The sequence below is a fragment of the Cyprinus carpio genome, chromosome B15 (genome assembly GCF_018340385.1).
Source record: "Cyprinus carpio isolate SPL01 chromosome B15, ASM1834038v1, whole genome shotgun sequence".
Classification (NCBI taxonomy): domain Eukaryota; kingdom Metazoa; phylum Chordata; class Actinopteri; order Cypriniformes; family Cyprinidae; genus Cyprinus; species Cyprinus carpio.
Genome location: NC_056611.1, coordinates 19932593 through 19956217, shown reverse-complemented (window position 1 = coordinate 19956217; position 23625 = coordinate 19932593). Strand labels below are relative to the sequence as shown.

The following is a 23625-nucleotide window of genomic DNA, read 5'->3' as shown; positions in this document are numbered from 1 at the left end:
CTACAACCCCCATCAGCCAAACAGTCCGTATTAGGTCGACGTGTATGTTAGCTCAGTCAGCGCAGATACTGAATGAACATCTCTTATACAAAAATCCATAACATATTGGGTTGGAAACATGGCCGGGGAAATGTCCATAATAGGTAAGTGTTAAATTAAACTAATGTACTCGTAAAGATATATGTCATATTAAACAGAACAACCATCTCTATGTAGCCGTTAGCTAGAAATAGAACTGACGCATCTAACAACTGACTGTACGTGGGTAACTACCGGTATATCAGACAGACCAATAGATATATTGTCCAACTTGAAACAAAAAAGGAAAAAAATGTACACCACTTATAGACACAGCTGGTGTCAGTTCTTTATTCTACAGAAGTTACAGCGGCTGTTTCAAAATCTAAGACAGCATGTTTGCGCATTAACGCACCAGAAATATGATCTAGAATGGCCGTGTTTTATTTTTCTACATATCACGTTTTTGGATGATATACTTTTATAATACAGATGAACGACATGCGTATAATAACCATTAAGTTTTATGGTAGCCTATATAACTATATAATTTTCTTGATTTGACCATTTTTTCTTAGTCATATATATCTATATTTCTGTGTGTCCCTACAGGTTCTGTCATCCTGGCTTTGTTCCTGGCAGGATATCTGGGACAGCAGTACCTGCCCCCTCCGAAGCCCAGGGTCATTGGGTTGGATCTTGGGACCACTTTCTGCTCTGTGGGAGTGTTTCAGCCTGGCACAGGCGAGATTGAGGTTATTGAAGATGACAAAGGTCGCAAAACGATTCCGAGTGTGGTGTCATTTACCCCCACCGGTGTGTTTTCTGGACATGAGGGCCAGGAATTGTCTGACATAAATCCTCAAAACACAATTTACGATGCCAAGAGATTTATAGGGAAGATTTTCGACGAAGACACTTTAGAGAAAGAGAGCGCACGATACCCATTTAAGGTACACATTTTATATTATGCAGTCTTTAATTGCCCTTGCAATGCTTACAGTGTCTCTAACATTTTCTTTACTTTTTTAGTGATATTCAACAACAGGAGTGCAGAATTTTTAGTCTCTACAAATAGCACCTTCACAGTTACTCCTGAATTCATTGGATCCCGCCTCCTGCTGAAAATGAAAAAGATGGCGGAGAAACAACTAGGAGTACCTATCAATAAAGCGGTTATATCAGTGCCAGCAGAGTTTGATGAGAGGCAAAGAAACTACACCATAAGAGCTGCTAACCTAGCCGGTCAGTTTACTACTCACTTCTTAAGGTGTACATTAATCACAAAAGCCAGTCATTTCATTAGGAATCCACATTAGGACATTTTTCACACAAATTTACTGCATTGACCAACAGAAAGCTGAAAGTAACTTCAGTGCAAGGCAAGCTCTCTATGCTATTGACAATTGACCTTTTTTTGCAATCAAATCTTTGCTAATGTAATCACAGCATTAGTCTGTCACAACTTGGTTATGTCTTGCTATTGGAATCTATGAAAGGCACTCAAACAAAAATAAATAAATAAAGGTAAATTGTGACTTTTTATCTCACAATTCAAACTTTTCCCTCGCTATTCTGAGAAAACTCAGAATGCAGAGGAAAAAAGTCAGAATTCTAAGTTTAGATCTCGGAATTCTGACTTGTTTTGCAATTACCTTTTTTTATTTCTATAGAAATCAGTACAAGTATCCTTGTAAAAGCTGATAATGTTCTGGTTTAAATCTATAATAGTTAGATAATAACTGATCGATAATTGTGCATGTCTTCCTCCTCAGGGCTGGACATCCTGCGGGTGATAAATGAGCCCACGGCGGCGGCGATGGCTTATGGACTGCATAAAGCAGAAGTGTTTAATGTGCTGGTGGTGGATCTGGGAGGAGGAACACTAGATGTGTCACTTCTTAATAAGCAGGGTGGCATGTTCCTCACCAGAGCAATGGCAGGTGAGCAGGGTGATATGACATTATAAATGTATCAACTAGGAGAGATTTTACTATGGTAGGTATATTTGTGGGGCTATTAATGGACAGGGCTGCATATTTGAGACACATCCTGCTCTGTATTGTCTCCATTATTGCGAGTTTGTTTATTAAAGCGAAGAGGAAGAAATAATGGGTGTAACATGAAGCAAAGTTTAGTTGTATATGGTTGCCAAGCAGTTAATTGTAAGTTAACATACACATTAATGTTCAGCTGATGTCCATTTACAGATGCAAGAAATTTGAAGCTTTTTTAATTCCAGTGTTGCAGTCTAAATGATTTTTTGCACTAATACCACACTTCGTTATGAAAACTCCGTTCAAACTTGTTGTCTTTCTAATATTGATACAGACCATTCACTGCATTTGTTTTTGTCTTCAGAAAGGGTTCATTTGTATTTTCCTGTTGTCCTACTATTTTTATTATAACAAATACATTAGTGTTTCTAGGCACAGTGCTATTTCTGCTTTTACGTAAGCGTTACCTCCTGGAAGACAGTGCATTTGCATTTTTTGTTTTGCCGATTTTGTTCAGACTAATATTATTATATATAAAATACATAATCCTTTATCATTTCCACTCACTCATTTTCACTGAAATGGTTTAAAGGCTTGAATGACAGGTTCATCATTTTATAAAGCGTTTTGCTTTTAGTCACAACTATGAATTCCCTTACGTTAACGTTACCTGTCCTTTCCAACAAAACAGAGAGGCGACTCAGCATTTTCTCCGTCGTCAAATCGTTCCACTTATGTCCAGTACTGATGTTTACATTTGTGTTTTGTCTTTGTCGGTTTTTCTGTCTTGTGACCTGAGATATACATTTTCTGCTTCTTCAGTTGTACAAGTACCAATTGTCAGTTCGGTTGTTTTGCTGGCAAAGCGCATGTTTAGCTGTTTAATTTTCGCGCGTCGTATCCCCAAACAACACGACGGTTCGACTTATCGCACGCGCGGGTCACGTTATTTCTTCACGGCGAAATTCATTCACCATGCACAATTGTATTTTTTATTTTTAAATAGAAAACTGTTAGGAGCACAATGACAATCTCCCGTGGGAGTACATCATTCAAATGACTCCCCATAGCACAGCATACACCTTTAAAATATAAAACAATTCATTTATATTATCTTATAATGTTATATTTGTAATACATTAATATTAAAATCTAAATATATTAAAATTTCATGGAATTTTTGTTGTCATGAAAATTTTTATAGTTCAGTTCTACAGTATTTCTGTGAGTTGTGTTTTTTCAAATCCCCATACAGTCATCACAAATTATTAGAAAATGCATAGAAAATCATTGAAATTCATTGTTTAGAGAATGTAGGGACCCTGGTTATGACCTATTTGAATACACATACCATGTTTTTCCCCAGGCTCTGTGGTTTGACCTCAATGGGTATTTAGGTTATAAGTTTTTTAGGTAGTGCAATCTCAGCAAAACCTCACTGACATTTACCTAACACACATGGAAATGGTGTCACATCAGGTGCACAACCTCCTTCCTGTTTCAGCACGAGATTAACGCATGGTCTTCATCTCCACAGGTAATAACAAGCTTGGAGGGCAGGACTTCACCCAGCGTTTGCTGCAGTACAGCATTGAGCGAGCGCGGCAGCAGTACGGCGTGCCTCCTACTCTTAAAGAAGACATCCACCTCCTCCGACAGGCCGTGGAGGCCGCCAAGCTCAACCTCACCCAGGAGCCTCACGTTCACCTCCGTGTTCCTCTTCACCTGCAAACAACGGGAGCGAACGGAGCGCAGGAGGAAAAAGTCCTGTTTCAGGAGAGGCTGACACGGGAACTCTTTGAGGAGCTGAATGCAGATCTCTTCCAGAAGATTCTGGCACCCATTAAGACTGTCCTCATAGAGGGCCATCTAGAGAAAGAGGAAGTGGATGAGATTGTCCTGGTGGGAGGGTCTACCAGGATCCCCCGCATTAGACAGCTCATTAGTCAGTTCTTTGGAAAGGAACCAAACACCTCAGTGGACCCTGACCTGGCTGTGGTGACTGGGGTAGCCATTCAAGCAGGCATCATGGGCGGCTCGTGGCCTCTTCAGGTCAGCGCAATTGAGATTCCCAACAGGCACCTTCGTAAGACCAACTTCAGCTGATTGGTTGAGAAACTTAAACTGCTACTTTGTCACATGACTGCCATGTGCCAACAAACCAAAAACCGGTTAAACGATGTGTGTGTTATATGTTTTTGCTTCCTTAAACACAGCTTTGCAATGAAGTCCTGATTGGGCCAAACACAATGGTTACTGGAGCATTTGTACTAAATGTCTGGACTTGTTGGCCCAAATTAAAAATGTATACATTTATCTTAGCATTGAGAGAATGTTTTTCCCGTTATCTTGAGCAAGTGTCTGCTTGGGACCATATTGGTTAGTTTATTGCCATCTTTATGCCTAACTGGTACTAACTGTGCAATAAGTCTTTGACAACTGGTTTTAGCAGGTTTAATGATGTTACATTCAGGGAAGCAGCTGTTTGTATATAACTGAATAATCATTCCAGTCTCAGCTATTTATTTATTTATTTTGCCAGGGCTAGTTGTGATTTCAGGTAGCTGTTTTTGTCTACTGGAGTTTTGCTTGTGCCTTTTTAATCATTGCCACAGTTAAATGGGTACCGTAGACTAAGCATAGTCTGATTTGTACTTTATTTTTAAAGACTTACTGTCTTTTTTGTGATGCTTTTTTATATATAAATAGAGTTAAGTATTAGTAAACCATAATACTACCTGCCAACTGTTAAATATAAATAATTTAAAAATGTACCAGCATGACCAATGTGGTATTTAGTTCATTAACTCTTCAAACTGAAGCGTTTATAAGAACGTGAATTAAGATATATATAAATGTTTAAATATATTTCGTGTTTAGGTTCACATTTTTCTGCATATTATAAAAGTAAAGTATAATTACCCACATGGACCAAAAAAAAAAAAAAAGATGTTGCTTTTTGTGTTGACCAGTTTTGTTTATATAATGCTAAAAGCTTAATATTAGAGGTGAAAATACTTTTTGCAAAGTGTGAATATAGTTTAATGCACTTTACATATAGAGGAGTTCAGAACATTGCACAAAGTAAAAAGGGAAAACAATTATCAGTGTGAATGCATATTCAAAACGTTACTGTAATTCTACAAAACACTGAATTCTATTTTTGTACACTCCTGTACCATTTTATTTGTTGCATTATGCACAGAACCTGGTTTGTGTGTGTGATTAAAGTCCTTTAACTTTTGCTACTGTGCAAAGAACAAACTTTGGTAAAACTGCAGAGTTTTTTTATTGCTCGACCTCTGAAACACATCAATACAAAATAAAAACATCAAACAGCACAAGCTTTCAGCCTCGTCCTCTGTGTGACAGCACGAGCCACTGTAAACAATGTCACATCTCACATTTACAATATTAAGTAAAGGGTCAGGACATCTCAGTAATGGGAAGCCCTGTACAAAATATTTAATACATGAAAAGCTACTCAAAAGTGTTCAGACTAAAATGACAATGTCCGGACAAGGACAGTGTCCGAGTAATATTGCACAGCATTGAAACTCCAAGCCAGCTTCCTTTATAAACAGTGTTCAACTATACAATCCAAACTCAATTTTGGACAGAACTTTTTTCATGGATCTTTAAGTTTTGGTTTCTGTAATCCACCATTTCAACCTAACTACAGGATTTTTTTTCCTTAAATTAAACCACAGATATGCCAAACATAAATATTCCATGTAATCTGGCATCATACCTAATAAATGATAAGGCTGGGTGATTTCCTTCCAAAATGACAACTGAACCACATGCTAAATAGGTGATATATATTAAATACAGCGAATATAACTTGAAGGCCAAAGGCAGGCACTCTGTAAACACCTGTTTATTCTTAAAAATGCACAACCGTTTGAACAGAAGGCATCATTAGACTGTTAATATCACACCAAACCATGGTCTAGAAATAAAAAAAGAAAAACTGGCATAATATGTTATACTCCACATTGGCTGGCTATGGAAGATTAGAAAAATAAAATCCCCAAAAACCGACAGATAAAATCCACTATATTATCACAGGCATGCTTTCAATACGAAGCAAGTAACAGGCATTCCAGGATCCTCAAGCGTTAAGTAGGGGAAAGAGGCCACAGATTTGGAAAGTCAACAGAAGAACCGCACTTTTTACTTCTCTTTACTGTCCAGAAATTAAAACAATCAACTTAATAGTGGAAGAAAAAAATAATTTTCTGTACACGGGTCCATCAGAAACAGTAGGCTAAGAATGGAGTCAGTAGTTCAGAGGAGACACCACAAGCTTGATCAGGATGTGATGTAATTTTTTGTTCCATGTGTCAATGAGCAATGTCTTAATTGGTGTAGTAGTTAAATCCATTTTCCATATAGGGTTCATCGCTGCTGACTCCGTTGCTCACCTCTGTGGAATAAGATGACAGGAGGCAATACAAATTATGCTTAACGCCCACAACGTTTACAAGACCTCCACAAACCAAGGATCTTCAATCATACTGGAGATATACCGGCTCTGTTCCAAACCCTAGTGAGCTGCCTACCAAGACAGCACTTTATTTGGTATCACAGGTGTGACTCTGATGTGAAAACAGTTTAAAACAGTAAACCACATACTTTTCCTACCTTATAAGATGGATTTTTGTCTAAAAATCTTGGCCAAAGTCAGTATTACACATATTGTTTACAGATAGTGTAATTGTGAAAAGCAATTTGTTCACTGAAGAAATCCGAGATGGAAACTATATTCTACAATAAAATTAAAATAACAATATAATAATAAAAAAATTTCAAACAAATTAAAATAAAAAAATTCTATTTTAATCCCAAAAAAAAAAAAAATATTACTTTAAAATATATTCAAATATAAATTGATTATATAAATGCAGCCTTTGGTGAGCAAAAGAGACTTAAAAAAAATAACAACTACATAGAATAACTACTTCAAAATTAAAAAAAATGGTAAGGAGTGCATGTGTGACCGTTCACTAAGTTTATGCCTGTATAGAACATTTCAACTCAGTCATAAGGTTCAATATATTAATACCCTTTTTATGGTAGCTACTTATGTAGTTTGCACACTTGGAACAGAGCCAGTGGTGAAAAAGCAAACTGTAGATCTTCTTTGTGAATTCCACATATCTGAATGATCGGGTTAGTTATCATCACCCTCATACTCACCAAACGCAGGCCAAAGTTACTCTGGCCATTGGCCTATCATTCAAGCTGTGGGATGTCAGCGGAGTATGGATTGATGGAAGAATGGATGCAGGAAGAGACGGGATGGTGGTAGACAGTGAGAGACAGGAAGGAGAGGGGAGGGAATGAGATGGAATGGGATGAAGGGATGCGGTGACACAGACTCAAACCCAGGAGGTGGACAGCTACTGTGGCTGACCTTAGAGACAGGGCAAACACACACACAGAGGCATGCAAACATTGCTGGGACACATGCACACACAATATTAATCCAAAAACACATTGCATGCAACACATGAACAGTCAACTGGACATAAATCGCAAAAAAAAAAACACGACAGAGAGATCTTGTGTCACTCTAGATAATGCGATAATGAACATTGGCTGTACATTATCCCACTTATTACACAGCTATGCATCAAAGAAAAACATCAATGGATCCTCAGCAGTGAATGGGTGCCATCAGAATGACAGTCCAAACATCTGATAAAAACAACACCTTAAAAACACATAACTTTTCATTTCACAAGACATTACTTGATGGACTGGAGTGGTGTTTCTGAGTCGGACTCATTCTGACGACACCCATTCACTGCAAGTGAGCAAGTGATGTAATACAAAATTTCTCCACATCTGTTCCGATGAAGAAACCCTTCTACATCTTGAATGGCCTGAGGGCGAGTATATTTTCAGCACATTTTCATTCCTGGGTGAACTATTCCTTTAAAATAAACCCTATAAAGTCCTTCAGATTTGAGTCACAAGATAGTGCTAATAAGCTTTTCAAACTTCTTGGTATAAAAAGAGAAACAATGTAAAGTAATATATGACACATGAAAAAACAGCACCAGTATTGTGCCATGGATTGTGCCATGGACAATGGTGAAATATGTAGTTTAGTGATTGTTATAAAAAGATTTGATTGACCAATCAGAATCCAGTATTTCAGAGCAAAGTGTAATAAGCTTACAAATAGCACTCTCATACACATGCAATATGAGAAACGTCAAAAGGATGTGGTTAGGTGGCTCTTACCAGAGAAGATGAGCTTCTCCTTCATGATGTTGACATCTCTGCTGGATCTCCTGACGGCTGCGCTTAGCATGATCTGCTCTGGGTTGTAGCTCCGCATCCCGCTCATTCTCCACCTGTGATCACGTGCACACACAAACACACACACACACACACACACACACACACACACACACGTACACAGACTGACTTTAGTGACATCTCCAAACAGAATTCACATTGATACTGCTGACTCAGCTAATAAAATCTATGCTTTTTTAAAATCATTAGTCTCACAGTGATCTACTAATGTAATTGGTAGTCTTTGATATATACAGTGTGTTTACATTACCTATAAAATTTTTTTTAAGGAAGGATGCATTCAATTGATCAGAAGTGATAGCAAAGTCTATTATTACATTTCAAATTATTTATATTTTAAGTTAATCTTTAATTCTCTAAACATTCTATTTATCAAATCATCTTGAAAAAAATATGTATCAGTTGTATCAGTTTCCACCAAAAATATTTAGTTACTGTTTTCAAAACTGATAATAATAAATGTTTCTTGAGCAGCAAATCAGAATATTAGAATTATTTCTGAAGAATCATGTGATACTGAAGACTGGAGTAATGGCTGCTGAAAATTCAGCTTGGCCATCAAAGGAATAAATTATATTTTAATATGAAATATATTTATATTAAAACAGTAAAAACATTATTTTAAACTCTAACGATATTTCACGCTATTACTATTTTACTGTATTTCTAATCAAACTTTTTTTTTTTTAACCAAACCCAAACTTTCTTAAGGTTTTACATATATGTATGAACTAAAACAAAGCTGTTAATCTAAAGCTACTGTATAGTGACCATCTGTTCAAATGACCTAAAATACCATGTATGTTTTATTATGTTTATTTATTTATTCTAATAATATCTTTTAATCTGACAGCATCAGTCAAAACTGAGATTTTGGGGTGTTTTTTGGTCCAAAACAAAAGCATTTAAATTCAACTGGATAGCTGGTAGAAATATAGATAACCTTCCATCTAAGTGTAAACTGTTTTCGTGGGGGATAAAAAACCCTCTTCTGCAACGACAGAAAATTATTCTCTGACTGAAACAAAAGCCAGCTAAATAGTCTGTAACTGTCAGTCATGTGATTGTCACCCCCTAGTGGATGAGTGCGGAATGACTTAGCAAAACCATCAAGTCTTCCTGTTTGTGAACCTTTATCCAAGTCATTCCACATAATGTACCTCAATTAAATATTAATTATATGTTAAATGATAAGCAGTGATATTAAAGTGTAATCATGTGGGCTGTGGTTTAGTGAGAAGAGTTAGTAATAGCATTGACAAAATACAGGTAGAACGAAAGATCCAGGCAGATAGATTGAAACAGGGTTATACAGAGAAAGAAAGGCAAGAAAGGGAGATATACACTGGCAGCATGGGCCAGCAGCGCTGACCCAATTACCTGATCATGTGATAGCTGAGAGATGCCAGAATGCAGCAGAGAAGAGGAGCATGCACATCAGGCAGAGAGCAAGAAGAAGAGGAGGAGAGGTGGAAGAAAGGGTACAAGAGTAAAAGAAAGGGAGAGAATTAAGAGGTCAGTTCAGAAAAGCAGTTGCAAATGTCCCTATGGCAAGCGCAGCAAACGTAGAGGATCCAGAGCCCAACATAACATTGAGTTTTCAGTTCATACATTTCCTAGTGATGCTGATCTCCAGCATTAAACATAATATTATAATGCAAAACAACATCAAGGCAAACACGTTTTCTTCTTATCCTTCTTTCCTTCTCCTTCACACTAGAGATAATCATGTTTCACGATGCATTAATATTTGTTTTGTAAAGGTCAAACTATGTGAATTTCCCATGGGAGGCTGTATTTGATTACATCTGATGGAACTAAAACATTTGATTGTGTGAAACAGGTATTTCATATTTATTTACTAGAATTTACAAGCTAGATGTTTTAGGAGTGACTTTAAACAAACTTTATAACCTAAAATAAATAAAAAAAAAAAAAACTTTATAAAAATAAAATAATAAATAAATATATTAAATTTATAATACCAATAAAATTACATGAAATATTAAGAAATATTTAAAAAACGTTATAAAAGACATTTCAGATGCAGCAGAATAAGCTACACATTTGCATATAGATACTTTAACTTTCTATAAACATTAATAATTATTTTTTATTTGCTAATACTTTATTGCTCATAATGTAAATGAGATTGACATGACTTCTTAAGAGATTAAAATGTAATTTAAGTAATTTAGTATATGTACTGGAAAGTTGGAAAGAAGTTGGCTAACTAAACTAAAACTAAATCTAAAATGAATTGGGAAAATAAAAATAAATAAATAAATAAATAAATAAAAACATTAGATGAAAAGCTTAAACAAAAAATGATAAATTGTTGTCTTGGCAACCAACTTTTTCATTATGAATCATAGAAAAAGTCAAATAATTTGAAGTACTAAAATGACTAAAACTGAAATGAATCTAAAAAATAAATAAAACCAAAAAATGACAAATGCATATGACATTATTTATTATTTATTTAACATTAACACTAAAACTTAAACTAAACTAAATAAAATAAAACATATAAAAATAAAAGCGAATTCAAAATATGAATAAATACTACAACAGTATATAAGTTATCCAAAAATAGCACTGAACTAGAACTAGGTCTTACTTAGAATAAAACCTTATCCCTGTAATCTACAGCATGCCATGTCAAACAAGTGAACACTTACTTCTGGAATATAAATATTCCCAGAACTACAGCAAAGGAAATGATATCAGTACAGATCCATATCAAGCAGTACTCATCCGGACTCTAGAAAAAGACACAAACGTTAATGAGCCACACACACCAGTAGATGGCGCAAGAGAATAGATAGCACAGCCATTGCTAGCTCATTTTTTCAACATTGATATAAATTATTAAATAAGGTAATCGTCAATATTTATTATTTAAAAATGTCAATCTCAATCACGTATTTGCCCCTTAACATATTTATCATATTTGTAAGTTATATTCTACAAAAAATATATTTAAAAAAAGGCAGTATGCTTCTCATTTTGAATAAAGGCCAGAACAGCAGATGCTGATCAATTATATATCTTGGAAAAGCATCACAGCTTTGTGCGGTTGCTTAATGAATAATCTACAAGAAGATGAGGTTCGTACCATGAGCCAGAGCGGATAGTGCACCTTCCTCAGCACCTGCGGGGCCTCGGAGGAGACAGACGGCACTCCACTGCACCACAGCAGGGAATACAGCCATGGCTCGTTCACCGAATACAGAGTCAGACTGATGTTGTTCTCATTATACAGCCTATTAAAATAAACACACAGAGATATATGTATAGCTTTTACACACTTTACAGCGCAATTACAGGTTTTTGCATTTCGAGTCCATTACACTAGTGGCACAGACACTGCAGCTTTTGTTCCAAAACTGTCCTGTATTATGTAATGTAGATGTTGTAAGCGAGACCAGGTGTCTGTAAATAGGGCAGCATCCTACCGGACGTCCTGCGCAGAGGCCTGGTTGTAGCGCAGCAGGACCCTGCTGATGCCTTTATGATGGAGTGTGTCGAGAGGCAGCTTCTGCACAGATGTCTGCTGTAAACCTGGAGCCACGTTCCTCACCATCTCTCTGTTACTGTCCACCGTCCACATCACCTACACATAACACACACACAAAAAGAATTGAAATGTGTTTATATATATGCACCCCACACACACACACACACACACACACATACATACATATATATATATATATATATATATTTATTTCTATTTTACATACATATATTTCTTATGTTTCTTATATATTACATATGTTTTATACATCAAAGGATCCTGAAAAAAGTATCTCAGGTTCCAAAAACAACTGTTTCCAACACTGAAAATAAATCAGCATACTAGAATGATTTCTGAAGGATCATCTGACACTGAAGACTGGAGTAATGATGCTGAAAATTCAGCTTTGAATAACAGGAATAGAGTCTATTTTAAAGTATATTAAAATAGAAAACCACAATTTTAAATTGCAATAATATTATTGTTTTTTCTGTATTTTAATCAAATAAATGCAGCCTTGATTAGCAGAAAAGACTTCTTTAAAAAAAAACAATAAAAATCTTACTGATCCCAAACTTTTGAATGGCAGTTTACAAAAAAAAAAAAATATATTTTTTATAATTTTTATGGCCAAAATTAAAATGAAATTCTATTAGCCTGTAATGTAAATAAATGAGATTTTTATAACAGTATAGCAGACTAAAATAAGGCATATAAATATCAGTTGTCACTTTGTATCTCCCAATAATGTGTCTTAGTAAGACAATATGCAAATATGATATGATAGAATTTTATTATCAGACAAAGTCTGAAGTATTTCTTGCTAGTCAGTATTGTGAAACACCTGGTTTTATCTTGAAAGCTTTGTAGTTTTTATTGTTGATGTGGAAAAACATGATATATGAATTACCAAGAAGTCCTGTAAGTGCTCATTGTGAAATAAAAATAATAGTTATTTTTAAAGTAAACTTTTTCTTTAAACAGCACAGCACAACAGTTTTTTCAGCAAAGTTTTGATCATGTTGATAATTTAAAGGCCTTAGAAATTTGTATATCAAATCAAATTCAGTAGGATTTATAGGGTTGACATTACAACTATTATGCAATTAATATTAGTCACAGCTAGGGGGCGCTACTACACAACCACATAAATCGGGAACAGATTTGTATCCTGAATCCTATCCCTGTACACATCTCTTTCAACCCCTAACCAAGGACAATGAGATTTCCAGTAGCACATCAAACGTGAGCATCACTCCCTCGAGACTGACCTGCTGTTGTGGTATTCCGGACCTCAGAACAGTGTCCAGGGTGAGGTTGACCCAGTCGTGGCGGTGGGGGTGATTGGCCGGCGGTCTGCGCAGAGTGAATACAGCTGAGCTCTTGGACTTAGCCGCTAGTTTTAGCATCTGCTCCAAGCTGCAAACTGTCTGGTTCCCAACTGACCAGCGCTCAGATGTTGACATGTACTGCACAGTCCAGAAGGGATCATCCTGCGTTCGGTTAAATCAGTTAGTACAGTTATATGCCATCATACATACTTATACAATAATATAAATGTAAAGTCCTAATGTTTTAATGTAAAGTCCTAAATGTTTTGCACCGAAAACAGCTACAATTTTATTTTACGTAACCTTTACATTTAATTAAATACACTGTTTTTGTACTGTACCTTTAAGATTTCTATATGTTAATGTGCTGACATCATAACTGTGACTTGTTCTAAGTGACCTGTTTCGCAACATCATTTCCATAAATGATCAAGAGAGGAAGCTTTATATGAATATTAAAGCACATCTACATACACTGGGGGAAAAAACAAAACATTTAAGTAGAAATAATTTACATTCAGAATTTGCTAGTAAATTTCACAACTAATTACATGACATTTTGAAGTAGAAAGACATACTCTAATAATCTTTATTTACAACTTCGAAAACTCATTTTAGTGTAGTACACTGAATTCCTATAAATGTACTCTATAAATCTAAAAAAAAAAACTCTTCAGTCTTACCATAAATAGATCTACATTACTAACACTATTACATACTATTTCAGCTGTACTGTAGATATAGTTTAGAGCCAAAACAGCCCACACCTTTAGAAACCACTGGCCAGCGTTCAGCGAGCTCAAATCAGTCCAGTTGAAGAGTGAAGCATCATCATACTGTCTGTCCGGGAACACTCTTCTCACGTTTGTGGTTCTCCTCAGCGTCCGGTCTCTCATGAGGAACGGTATACCATCTAGACTACAGCCGAAGCCAGAGTTACACAGCAGTAGATGTGATTAGAAAGCACTTAGATTGCAACTGAGAAAATGCTTCCATTAAGGCTCAGCCTGCCAGCACTGCTGGATAATATTCAATGATAAGAGAGAGAATAAATGTGAGAAGCTGACTTGCGCTGTGACTGACAGAAAAACATTGGAATGCATTTAGTGAATGGTGGGACTGTTTTGCAATAGAAGCAGTATTATTACAGCTCATTATTATTTATTTAGCAGCTGCTTTTAACAACCCGCAACCTGGAGTTAAATGCCTTACAAGAGCTCAGTAGTACTTTGTTAAACCACCCACTCTAAGGTTTGAACCTTTAGGTTACCAGCCAAGATGTTTAGCCTCTTAGCCACTGATTTCATTTTAAACCAGAGGTTCCCAACCATAGTAACATGTGGCCTGAAACAACTAATCACAAAGCAGGGATGGCCCACAGGAATTCAATTTCAAGTATGGTGTTTCTCACAATATATATGGTTCCAAAGCAGCTTTACAAAGCATTTTTTAACTGACTCCACTGTCTAAAATATTTTTTTGGCAACACAATGATCAATATGGATGATCATGAGAAAACAGCCTCCAAATTTGAACCATTTTATTGTTTAAATGATGTCATTTTATTTTAGGCTAGGGATTTGTCTAAAGAATAATTACAGAAATTATTTGCCTTTTTAAATTAGGTTTTTATATAATATTTTATTACATTATAAATCAATAAACTACAATTATACTGTCCTATATTTTAATATTTAACAATAATTATAATTTAATTTATTTTACATGATATTGTATTACATTATATAGCAATAAATTACAAATATATTGTCCTATATTTTAATATAAATGTATTTATAAATATGTAAAAAAAAAAAAAAATACTGTAGATGAAGATGCTGTCCATAGAGTGTTGCTTGTATTTGTATACACAAAAGAAATTAGAAAAAAAAAACTAAATATACAAGGGATGATATCTCGATCTAAAAAAGCCTGAGTGATGACTGTCTTTAACCAAGATAAATTACAACCTAGCAGATGGACAATTTCTGCTCCATTATCTAAAGATGCATGTTAAGCAGGCAGAGTAGATTATAGCTTAAGGGGGCTTCTTTATAAAGTCTTCCTGTCCATCCCAATGTTCAATTACTATGCACTCACTGGGCTAAGAGACGTCACACCACCCTCTCATTACAGCAGTCTCACACAGCCACACAAGGATTCACACACTGCATCCACATACACATGGCTCTGTACTTTACTTCACTTCAATCTATTGATTGAACTGTACCAAGAGGAGGAGAACCAGACAGAATAAACGTATGAATACCTGATGGTCACATCCGCCTCCAACCCACTAACATTTCTCTGCAAAGCTCTGTTGAACGATAGGAGAGTGTTCTCTGGGGCAAGCAACAAGAGGGAAAAAAAACAAAATGTATATTTAGTATATTTTATATAATTACAAAAGTATAACAAAAAATAACATATATGTATAAATTCATTTATTTAATTATTTTAGGTATGTAACTAGGCTCTATCTTCAAGCATGATAGAAAAAAAAAACAACAACATGGAAACGGAAAAGTAAAATTAAGATTAAGAGAAAATGATACAGAAAAAACATATTGCATATTTGAACCCTGTGGAGTTCAGAATGGAAAGATCTTTGTTGAACCAAAATGTGAGATTCTTCTCACCCTGGAGCTAAGCAGTAGCTAAACCTCTTCCTTGCTCTTTGGATATAAATCAATAACTCATCTCATGAAGGTTCACTGAGTGCTTGAGGGCCAGACACATGCACAATCTATAGCTCCTCTGTGGTTCATGCTCATGCAAAGGCATGCAAGCAGCAGCTTGAGATCATCTGCACACTGCCATTCTAGATGTACTAATACATGTGACATCAATGCAAAATGAAGGACGCCTCGTTTGAAGCACAAGAGAATGAGGAGAGGAATATATTGGGATCAGTATGCATGTGTCTTTGGAGAGCACTTATGGTTATGATTCGATTTTTTTTAAATTCTGTCTTTAAATGCCATTCTTGTTGATACTACACCTATGATCTCCAACCAGTGCCTGCAGTGTTGTAAAGGCTTGTGTTTTCAATCCAAGTTTGGCTGTTTACAGCTGTAGCTAGGAGTGGCAGAGGACAATTACAGTAAGTTCTTCCAAAAAAAATTGTTCACTAATAGGCTAGCTGAAATGTTACATAACACTACTGCTATAGCAAACCACCCATAGGAATGATTTTATTATTCATTTTCTTTCTCAATAATTTTTTGTAGCCCTATTTAGAACAGGACCAGCTTTTCCCAGAGGAAATTAGTTTCACAGGTGATTTTAATACAGACCAAATAAACATCAGTTTATTCTCACACAAACCCTGCAAAATTTGAGGAAATTACCTGTTTTTTAACATACAACTTCTGATAAAGCTAAACCCATTTTTGACTAAACAAATAAAAATATTATATATATATATATATATATATATATATATATATATATATATATATATATATATAAACACATGCACACACACACACACACAACATATTTATTAGTTTATTTATATTGTGTATATAGATTATGTATGTAGATAGATAGATAGATAGATAGATAGATAGATAGATAGATAGATAGATAGATAGATAGATAGATAGATATTTTTCATTTCTCTTTGGAGTGTTACAAGCTCTTGGTGGATAATGAAGATCTGTAAAGTTGCAAAGACTAAAGTCTCAAATCCAAAGAGATATTCTCTATAAAAGTTAAGAGTCAACCACACCCCCTAAAACGGCTCGTTCTAACACGCCCTCAGATGTTTACCTCACGATGTGGGAAGATTTGCATAACACCGCTCAAATGTTCACGCAAAGAAAGAAGGCGTTTTTTCGGTTATTTAAGTGCATCATCCAGGTATTTAAAGTGCACTTTTTCTTTTTGGAATTTTCAGTGTGAATGCACTACTCGCACTATTTATACTTAAAAAAACGATATATAGTTTAAGAATAGTGCATAAGTACACGATTTGGGACACACCTCTAGTTGTTGCCATGGCGCCATGTTGTGGAAATTTGTGTCCATCGTCACATGCGATATGTTTTTTATATTTAAAGAATTTGCCACTGTTTGTCATTTCTCCAATCACAAATGCAGACATGGTTTTATGTTTACGCGGCGCGATGCAACACAACGCATAAAAAGACAGTATAAGTCATTATAATCAGTAATAATGTCCCTGCTGGATGCAACAAATGCTTCGTTTGTAATGGGTTTTATTGGTTTTGTCTCACTGTGCCAGGAGCAGTGTTGCCAACTTCTTTTAATGGAAAGTAGCTAAACCCCACCTGAAAAGTTGCTAAATGTCGCTAGATGACGTAATACACTAATCAGCAAATTCATGACGTAAGTGCGTCGTATTGTCTTGCCTCCCTGTGCTCACGTACTGCATTTTAATGCAGCCAAATTCTCAATAAAACTGTTTTTATTAATATACTTTACTGTTTCTGATGTCAGACAACGTTATGAATATTGTAATGACTACATAACCAGCTCTCAAAGATATTAATCTGCACTAAAACCCTATTCACGACATTGTCTAATGAAATCAAATACAAATGGGATTAAGACAACGGCTGTGCTGTGATTTCGGCTATACATGCATGTAAAATAGAGTTAGAAGCAACATATCTTTTTTTAACTGAATGTGCTGCTTCTCTCAGCACTCGCTGAACAGAGAAGATGCAGAGAGAGAGGTGTGTGCACTGGGAAAGCAAAACCTTGCGCTCGTGCGGCAGTACCGGAGAGTCTCAAAGAGATCTCCCTAGATTTGTCGCTAGTTGGTTTTTGGGAAAAAGGTCGCTAAGGGGGTGTGAAAAGTTGGCAACAATGGCCAGGAAATGGCATCACAGTATGGTGAGGGGCGTAACATTTCTGTCACATGCTTGAGGCATTCAGCCAATCACAATGCATTGGATAGCTGGCCAATCACAGCACACCTCGCTTTTCAGAACACTGAGCTTTATAAAAATCGATGCGTTTCAGAAAGGCAGGGCATAGAGAGGAAAAAATAATGTACAGTATGTGGAAAACAATGTGTTTTTTGAACCTTGAACCACATAAACACATTTCATTACACCAAATACACAAAATAATGTTCTTTTTAGCAACATCATATGACCCCTTTAACTAGCTCATTAATATAATCCTGTCCAAATATTGATTTTGACTACAACTGTACAAAAACATTAGCAATTTTTTTTCTGAAATAACATGCACACATTAAAAGTGTATTTGCCATTTCAGAGCACAATAAACCAATGATACACACAGGTCTACTGAAAACCCTTCATAACCACCAAACCTTGAACAACGCCTACACAGAGATTCTCAGCGGCTCTTTCCTGAGTTATATTTAGCTATGGACAAGCCAGGGAAAAGAAATATGAGAAAGATAAATGGAGGGAGAGAAAGAAAGAGAGAAAGATAGTGAGGGATGGAAAGACAGAGGAAAGATACAGGCACAGAGAGAGGAAGGACCAAACTGCCTCCAGCAATCCTTGATGTAGCCTGAGCTTGATGTAGCATCTAGAGAAGACAGGAAGTGCACAGCACAATGTTGACAATTTATCATCTCACCATTGGAGCTCCTTGATGGCCGATGATGGCAGGTGCTGCTTTGAGACTCCCACGCTCCATAATACAGGGTGAGGTGATTGACAGGGGAATGAAGTAAAGTGTGAGGAGAACACTCAGGTAGATGAGGAGAACCATCACCTGAAACCCTAGAGAACCAACAACTTAGTTATCTGAAGTTACAACTCAGGCACAGCTTCCAAAAAAGCCTTTTTAAGGCATAAACTAAAAATAGCTATAAAATTGCTTTTTTAAACAGTTTTAATAAGAAATTATTGCACACAAAATCAGCATATTAGCATATTAAAATTATTCCCGAAGGATCGTGCAGCACTGAAAACTGAAGTAACAGCTGCTAAAAATTTTACTTTGTCATCACAGGAATAAATTACATTTTAAAATATATTTGAATAGAAAACAGTAATTTTAAATCTAAAAATATTTCATAATGTAACTGCTTTTACTGTATATGTTTATCAAATAAATGCAGTCTCAAAAATCTCATCAACTCTGAATGCCTGAATGGTAGTTTATGCTCATTGTATTTTTTTCTCTGAGGACTAAAGAGAAAGACTTCTGATTAACTTAAGATGAGCCAGTTAAATCTGTGCTTAGTTGAATCAGATGAGCTTGGGTAAACTGAAATGAGGAATCAATAGCAGTATATTAATTTTCCCTATAATGCTGTAACATGAAGCACCAGTGCATTGAGCTAGCGGAGATAGCAATGTGTCTCTGTGTGACAACAGGAATGTATCAGGAAAAAGGATTTCTCTGTGTATCCCTTTAATAATTAACATCAAGTTAATAATGATGCCTAACTGAGAGACTGATCTTTAAGTGAGGAGGTGGATTCATCTTACTGGTTTTCTCTGCTCGCGCCATCTGTCCAGCCACTAGCCAGGCCAAAGCGGTAACAGCAGCTAAAGCACCGATGTGCAGGAAAGGACCAGTAGCCTGAAGAAAAACAGAGACATTAATTTGTGCTTAATACACAAACATATAGAGAAGAACACAAATGTCTAGACAACGGAGAAACCTCAAAGAGTCTGTAGAAAAAATAACTTCATAGATAAAGACCTCACACACACACAAGAGGAAAAAGATATAAAGATATTCCTTAAAAAGCACTATTTAAAAGCTTGAAGTAAGATTTTTAAATGTTTTTGAAAAATCTTTGCTCACTATGGTTGCATTTATTTGCTGAAATATACAGGGAAAAAAAGGTAATATTCTGAAATATTATTAGCAGTTTTCAATTTTACCATATTGTAAAATATCATTTATTCATTTGAAGGCAAAGATGAATATTCAGCTGCCACGACTCCAATATTCAGTGTCACAGGAGTCTTTAGAAATCATTCTAACAAACTTCATTATTTCAATGTTTCAAAACAGTTGACCTGCTTAATATTCTTGTGGAAAATATAATACTGCTTTTTTCTTTGATGAATAGAAAGTTCAAAAGAACAGCATATGTTTGAAATAGGAATCTTTAATAACAATGTAAAGGGTTTTACTGTCACTTTTGATCAATTTAATGCATCCTTGTTGAATAAAAGTCTTAATTTCTTTGGAAAAAATATACTTGTACTCAAAAACACACAAAAGTAGTGCAACTAAAAAAATGTATACAGAAATTTCCCTGACATTTTAATATTCTCCATTCTCCAATCTATCCTTGATAGGACTGTGGGAAACCAGACATCTAAAAAAAAGCGTACCTGAAGAGAAATCCAAACTACATCCCATTCCTCTCCCCACATCTGAGTAACCGATATCACACCAATTGCTGTAGTGAGCAAAGCGACTGTCACACCAATCTAGAGAGAAAAACACAGACCACTTCATTCCATTTCACTTCATTTTACGCAATTCTACTTCATTTATTCAGCAAACTATACTTAAAAAAACACACCACTCCATTTCTGTTCATAAACAAACAGGAAATACTACTTTAACTCTGCCAACAGGCCAGAAAGCCTCAGGGCATAACAAGGTGTTTGTGACACTGTGTCAAGGTTAATTTGGTTTGTCTCGCACAAACGGACAAGCTTTTCTTTTTCTATTCTAGGAAAAAAAAAAACATTTCAGAGGTCGACGGGTACCTTGTGGAGCCAGTGGAGGTTTATCTGCTGCCCGACAGCCACATGGCACAGGGCTAAAATCTGGACAGAAAAAAAAGACAAATATTACATTCAGTGAAAAACTGGATGACAGCAACTGTTCAGATGAGGTGAAAACTGGAGTATGGAGCTAAAACATCATAATAATGCTGAATGGTGTACACACATGTCTGAGAGAGACTGTTAAAGCACTAGTGGTTTTGGAGAGGTTTAAGTATGCAAATCCAAAGTGCAGTATCACTGCTACAGAGCAGTTACAACTCACCATTAAAAATGCAATATAGGTGAAACCAGCTGCCGTAGCGGCCAATATGGGAACGGTTCCATCACTCCACTCCCCTGAACGGTTATATAAAAACCTGTGGGAGCACAGTACCGGGATACAGTTGATTATTCAGCATTAGAATTCCTGGTTGTCTTATGTTCTCCATAATGGTCAGACTGCATTAAGGCCTAATCAAATAACCAAGCCCCTGAAAAACAAACAGAAGCTACTAATCTTTTGACTGGCTACACATTTCTCTTACTCGCTCTTATGAGAGCTCAGGATTATACACGTATACTTTTCCCAAAGAGGTGGATGACAGAGGCATCTGTTTTGCAAAAAGCATCATCTGCCTAGTGTGTATCTTTGAAACAAAGGGAGATAAAACACATGAGACCATAGGGCACAGTATCAAGGTCAGTATTAGCTTTCTTCAACATCTAAACTCAGCGGCTGTGATCAGAATTGAACACTGGCTTATGTTTTCTGGAATACTGTGCAGTAAATTCTCTATACTGTTTACTATTTTATAAAAATGGTGAATGCAAAAGTACATAGTATTCCTCGATATGCTTCAAATAGTAGTATGCTATGTTTGTCACATGACATCTTCACATACAGAGAGTAACAAAACAAGATAAACGTGAAATAAGAAATAAGATAAAAATTTATTAGCATGCAATAAAGAATAACTTAATTCTGTAAAAATTACAAATGCTACAATATTACATAAAAAAATGACCTTTTCCAATTAATTTCCAATTTGATTAACAGAAATGGCTTAAAATAAGATACTCTTATTTTTGTAATTATTTTTTGTAATTCTCACTATTAAGTACGAGTAAGATAGTTGTTAAGTTTAGGTATTGGGTAGGATTAGGGATGTAGAATATGGTCATGCAGAATGTGTGTGTTTTTGTGTACTAAAACACAGCCAACATGTTAATAATAAGCATGCTACTAAGCAACTAATAGTGAGAATTGGTCCCTATACTAAAGTGTTAATTATTTTTTATAGATTTTTTTATTCAGCAAAGATGCATTCAATTGACCAAAAGTGGCAGTAAAGAAATTTATAATGTTACAAAAACATTCTATTTTAAACTTTTTATTCAAAGAATCCTGAAAAAAATTAGCTGTTTCAGAAAAAAGAAAATATGAATTGCCATCACAGTAATAACATAAATTTTAAAATAATTGTAAAATAAATTCTAACAGAAAACAGTAATTTTACACTGTAATAATATTTCACAGTATTACTATTTTTCTGTAATTTTTTAATCAAATAAATGCAGCCTTGGTGAGCCAAAAAAAAAAAAAAAACTTCTTTCAAAAACATTTAAAAATTCTTACTGGTGCCAGACTTTCAAATAGTAGTGTACTAAGCACACATGTACTTATATACTGGAACAATAGTAGTATGTTAGTATGTTATACTGAGCCTAGGATCAGAATGGAAACATGGGGCGAGCAGATAACAAATCACCAGTAATCACTCCTTCAGAATTGATTGGCTAAATGCAGCTCGGTGGGTGGAGCCATATCAAGGGTTTGCATGCTACATGCATCCCCTGTCTGATCACAGATTCTACATGCACAATCCCTCGGAGGCAATAACTGGAGGTCGTTGTGAATCAACTCTCTTGTCCTCTACAGTAACATCAAGGACTCATGTACCTCCCCTGAGACTGTGCGGGGGGGTGTGGGAGGCCACAAAAGGGAGGAGAGAAGTGACATTGAAAAGAAATGGAAAACAGGAGATGAAAGAAAAAGATCAGGAGAAAATGACCTTGAAGGACAAGGCAAACAATGGCTTTCATCGTCACGTTGTTTTTAATGTCCTCAACCAGTTTTACAGAGCATGTGGCTCCTGGAAAATAGAAGATTATGAAGCAACGGGTACTGTAAAAACGTCAGAGTGTGATTTAATGGCGAAACCATAACAGAATGTAAATGTGAGTGTGAGTGCAGATATATGTCATAGTTTAAAATTATATATAAATGAATAAACATTATATATTAAAGTAATATATATTATAAATGTATATTTTAGCTCTGTATTTTAAGCATACTACATTTAGTACACAAACGTGAGCAATAGACAAAGGAAAACATTGCATTTGGTCTTAAATCCCATAATCCACTCTACTCATTTTTAACTTACATTTAATGTTTAAGAATTTAACTAGAAATATCAACAGCCTGAATTTTCAACATCTTTTTTCTTTACTTATTGTTTAATTTGATTCACAAAAGCCAACACATTTTGCATTAAAAATACAAAATAACCACTTTGAAGATAACAACATACTCGTCTTACGAATTAATTGCATACTGCTTTACATACCAAAATTAGTATGAAGTACTCAGTAAGCTATTCTATTCTAAATACTGCTAGAGAACAGACCAGCCTATCTTTTAGAATGACATGCAATCTGTTCTATCAGAGACC

At 35.5% G+C, this 23625-nt stretch overlaps 2 protein-coding genes across 6 annotated transcripts in view; one reads left to right on the top strand and one right to left on the bottom strand.

Annotated features, from left to right (window-relative positions):
* On the top strand, positions 1-5356 carry hspa13 (heat shock protein 70 family, member 13). Its single transcript, XM_042739707.1, has 5 exons — positions 1-143; positions 631-971; positions 1050-1263; positions 1794-1961; positions 3553-5356. Exons 1-5 carry the CDS (start codon positions 119-121, stop codon positions 4119-4121), a joined length of 1317 nt encoding a protein of 438 aa, XP_042595641.1. The 5' UTR covers positions 1-118; the 3' UTR covers positions 4122-5356.
* The window catches only part of gdpd5b (glycerophosphodiester phosphodiesterase domain containing 5b), a 47628-nt gene continuing 29288 nt past the window's right edge, over positions 5286-23625 (bottom strand). For 2 of the 5 annotated variants that reach the window (XM_042739704.1, XM_042739703.1), the window contains 14 exons: positions 21174-21267; positions 20891-20950; positions 20507-20605; positions 19646-19739; positions 18786-18931; positions 15469-15551; positions 13967-14117; positions 13140-13361; positions 11807-11964; positions 11467-11614; positions 11030-11112; positions 9729-9743; positions 8271-8383; positions 5286-6444 (listed from right to left, as the gene is read on the bottom strand). In XM_042739704.1, the coding sequence (XP_042595638.1) occupies positions 6377-6444; positions 8271-8383; positions 9729-9743; positions 11030-11112; positions 11467-11614; positions 11807-11964; positions 13140-13361; positions 13967-14117; positions 15469-15551; positions 18786-18931; positions 19646-19739; positions 20507-20605; positions 20891-20950; positions 21174-21267 (1534 nt within the window). In that variant the 3' untranslated portion in view covers positions 5286-6376. Of the gene's footprint in view, positions 6445-7217; positions 7435-8270; positions 8384-9728; positions 9744-11029; positions 11113-11466; positions 11615-11806; positions 11965-13139; positions 13362-13966; positions 14118-15468; positions 15552-18785; positions 18932-19645; positions 19740-20506; positions 20606-20890; positions 20951-21173; positions 21268-23625 lie in introns of all 5 variants that reach the window. The other 3 variants (XR_006156582.1, XR_006156583.1, XM_042739705.1) reach the window with 3 other exon arrangements.

Excerpts from the sequence above, each read along its gene's own strand:
- hspa13 (XM_042739707.1), top strand. The coding sequence starts at position 119 with ATGGCCGGGGAAATGTCCATAATAG. Across the intron at positions 144-630 it reads CGGGGAAATGTCCATAATAG|GTTCTGTCATCCTGGCTTTG; the intron begins GTAAGTGTTAAA and ends GTGTCCCTACAG. Across the intron at positions 1,264-1,793 it reads AAGAGCTGCTAACCTAGCCG|GGCTGGACATCCTGCGGGTG; the intron begins GTCAGTTTACTA and ends CTTCCTCCTCAG.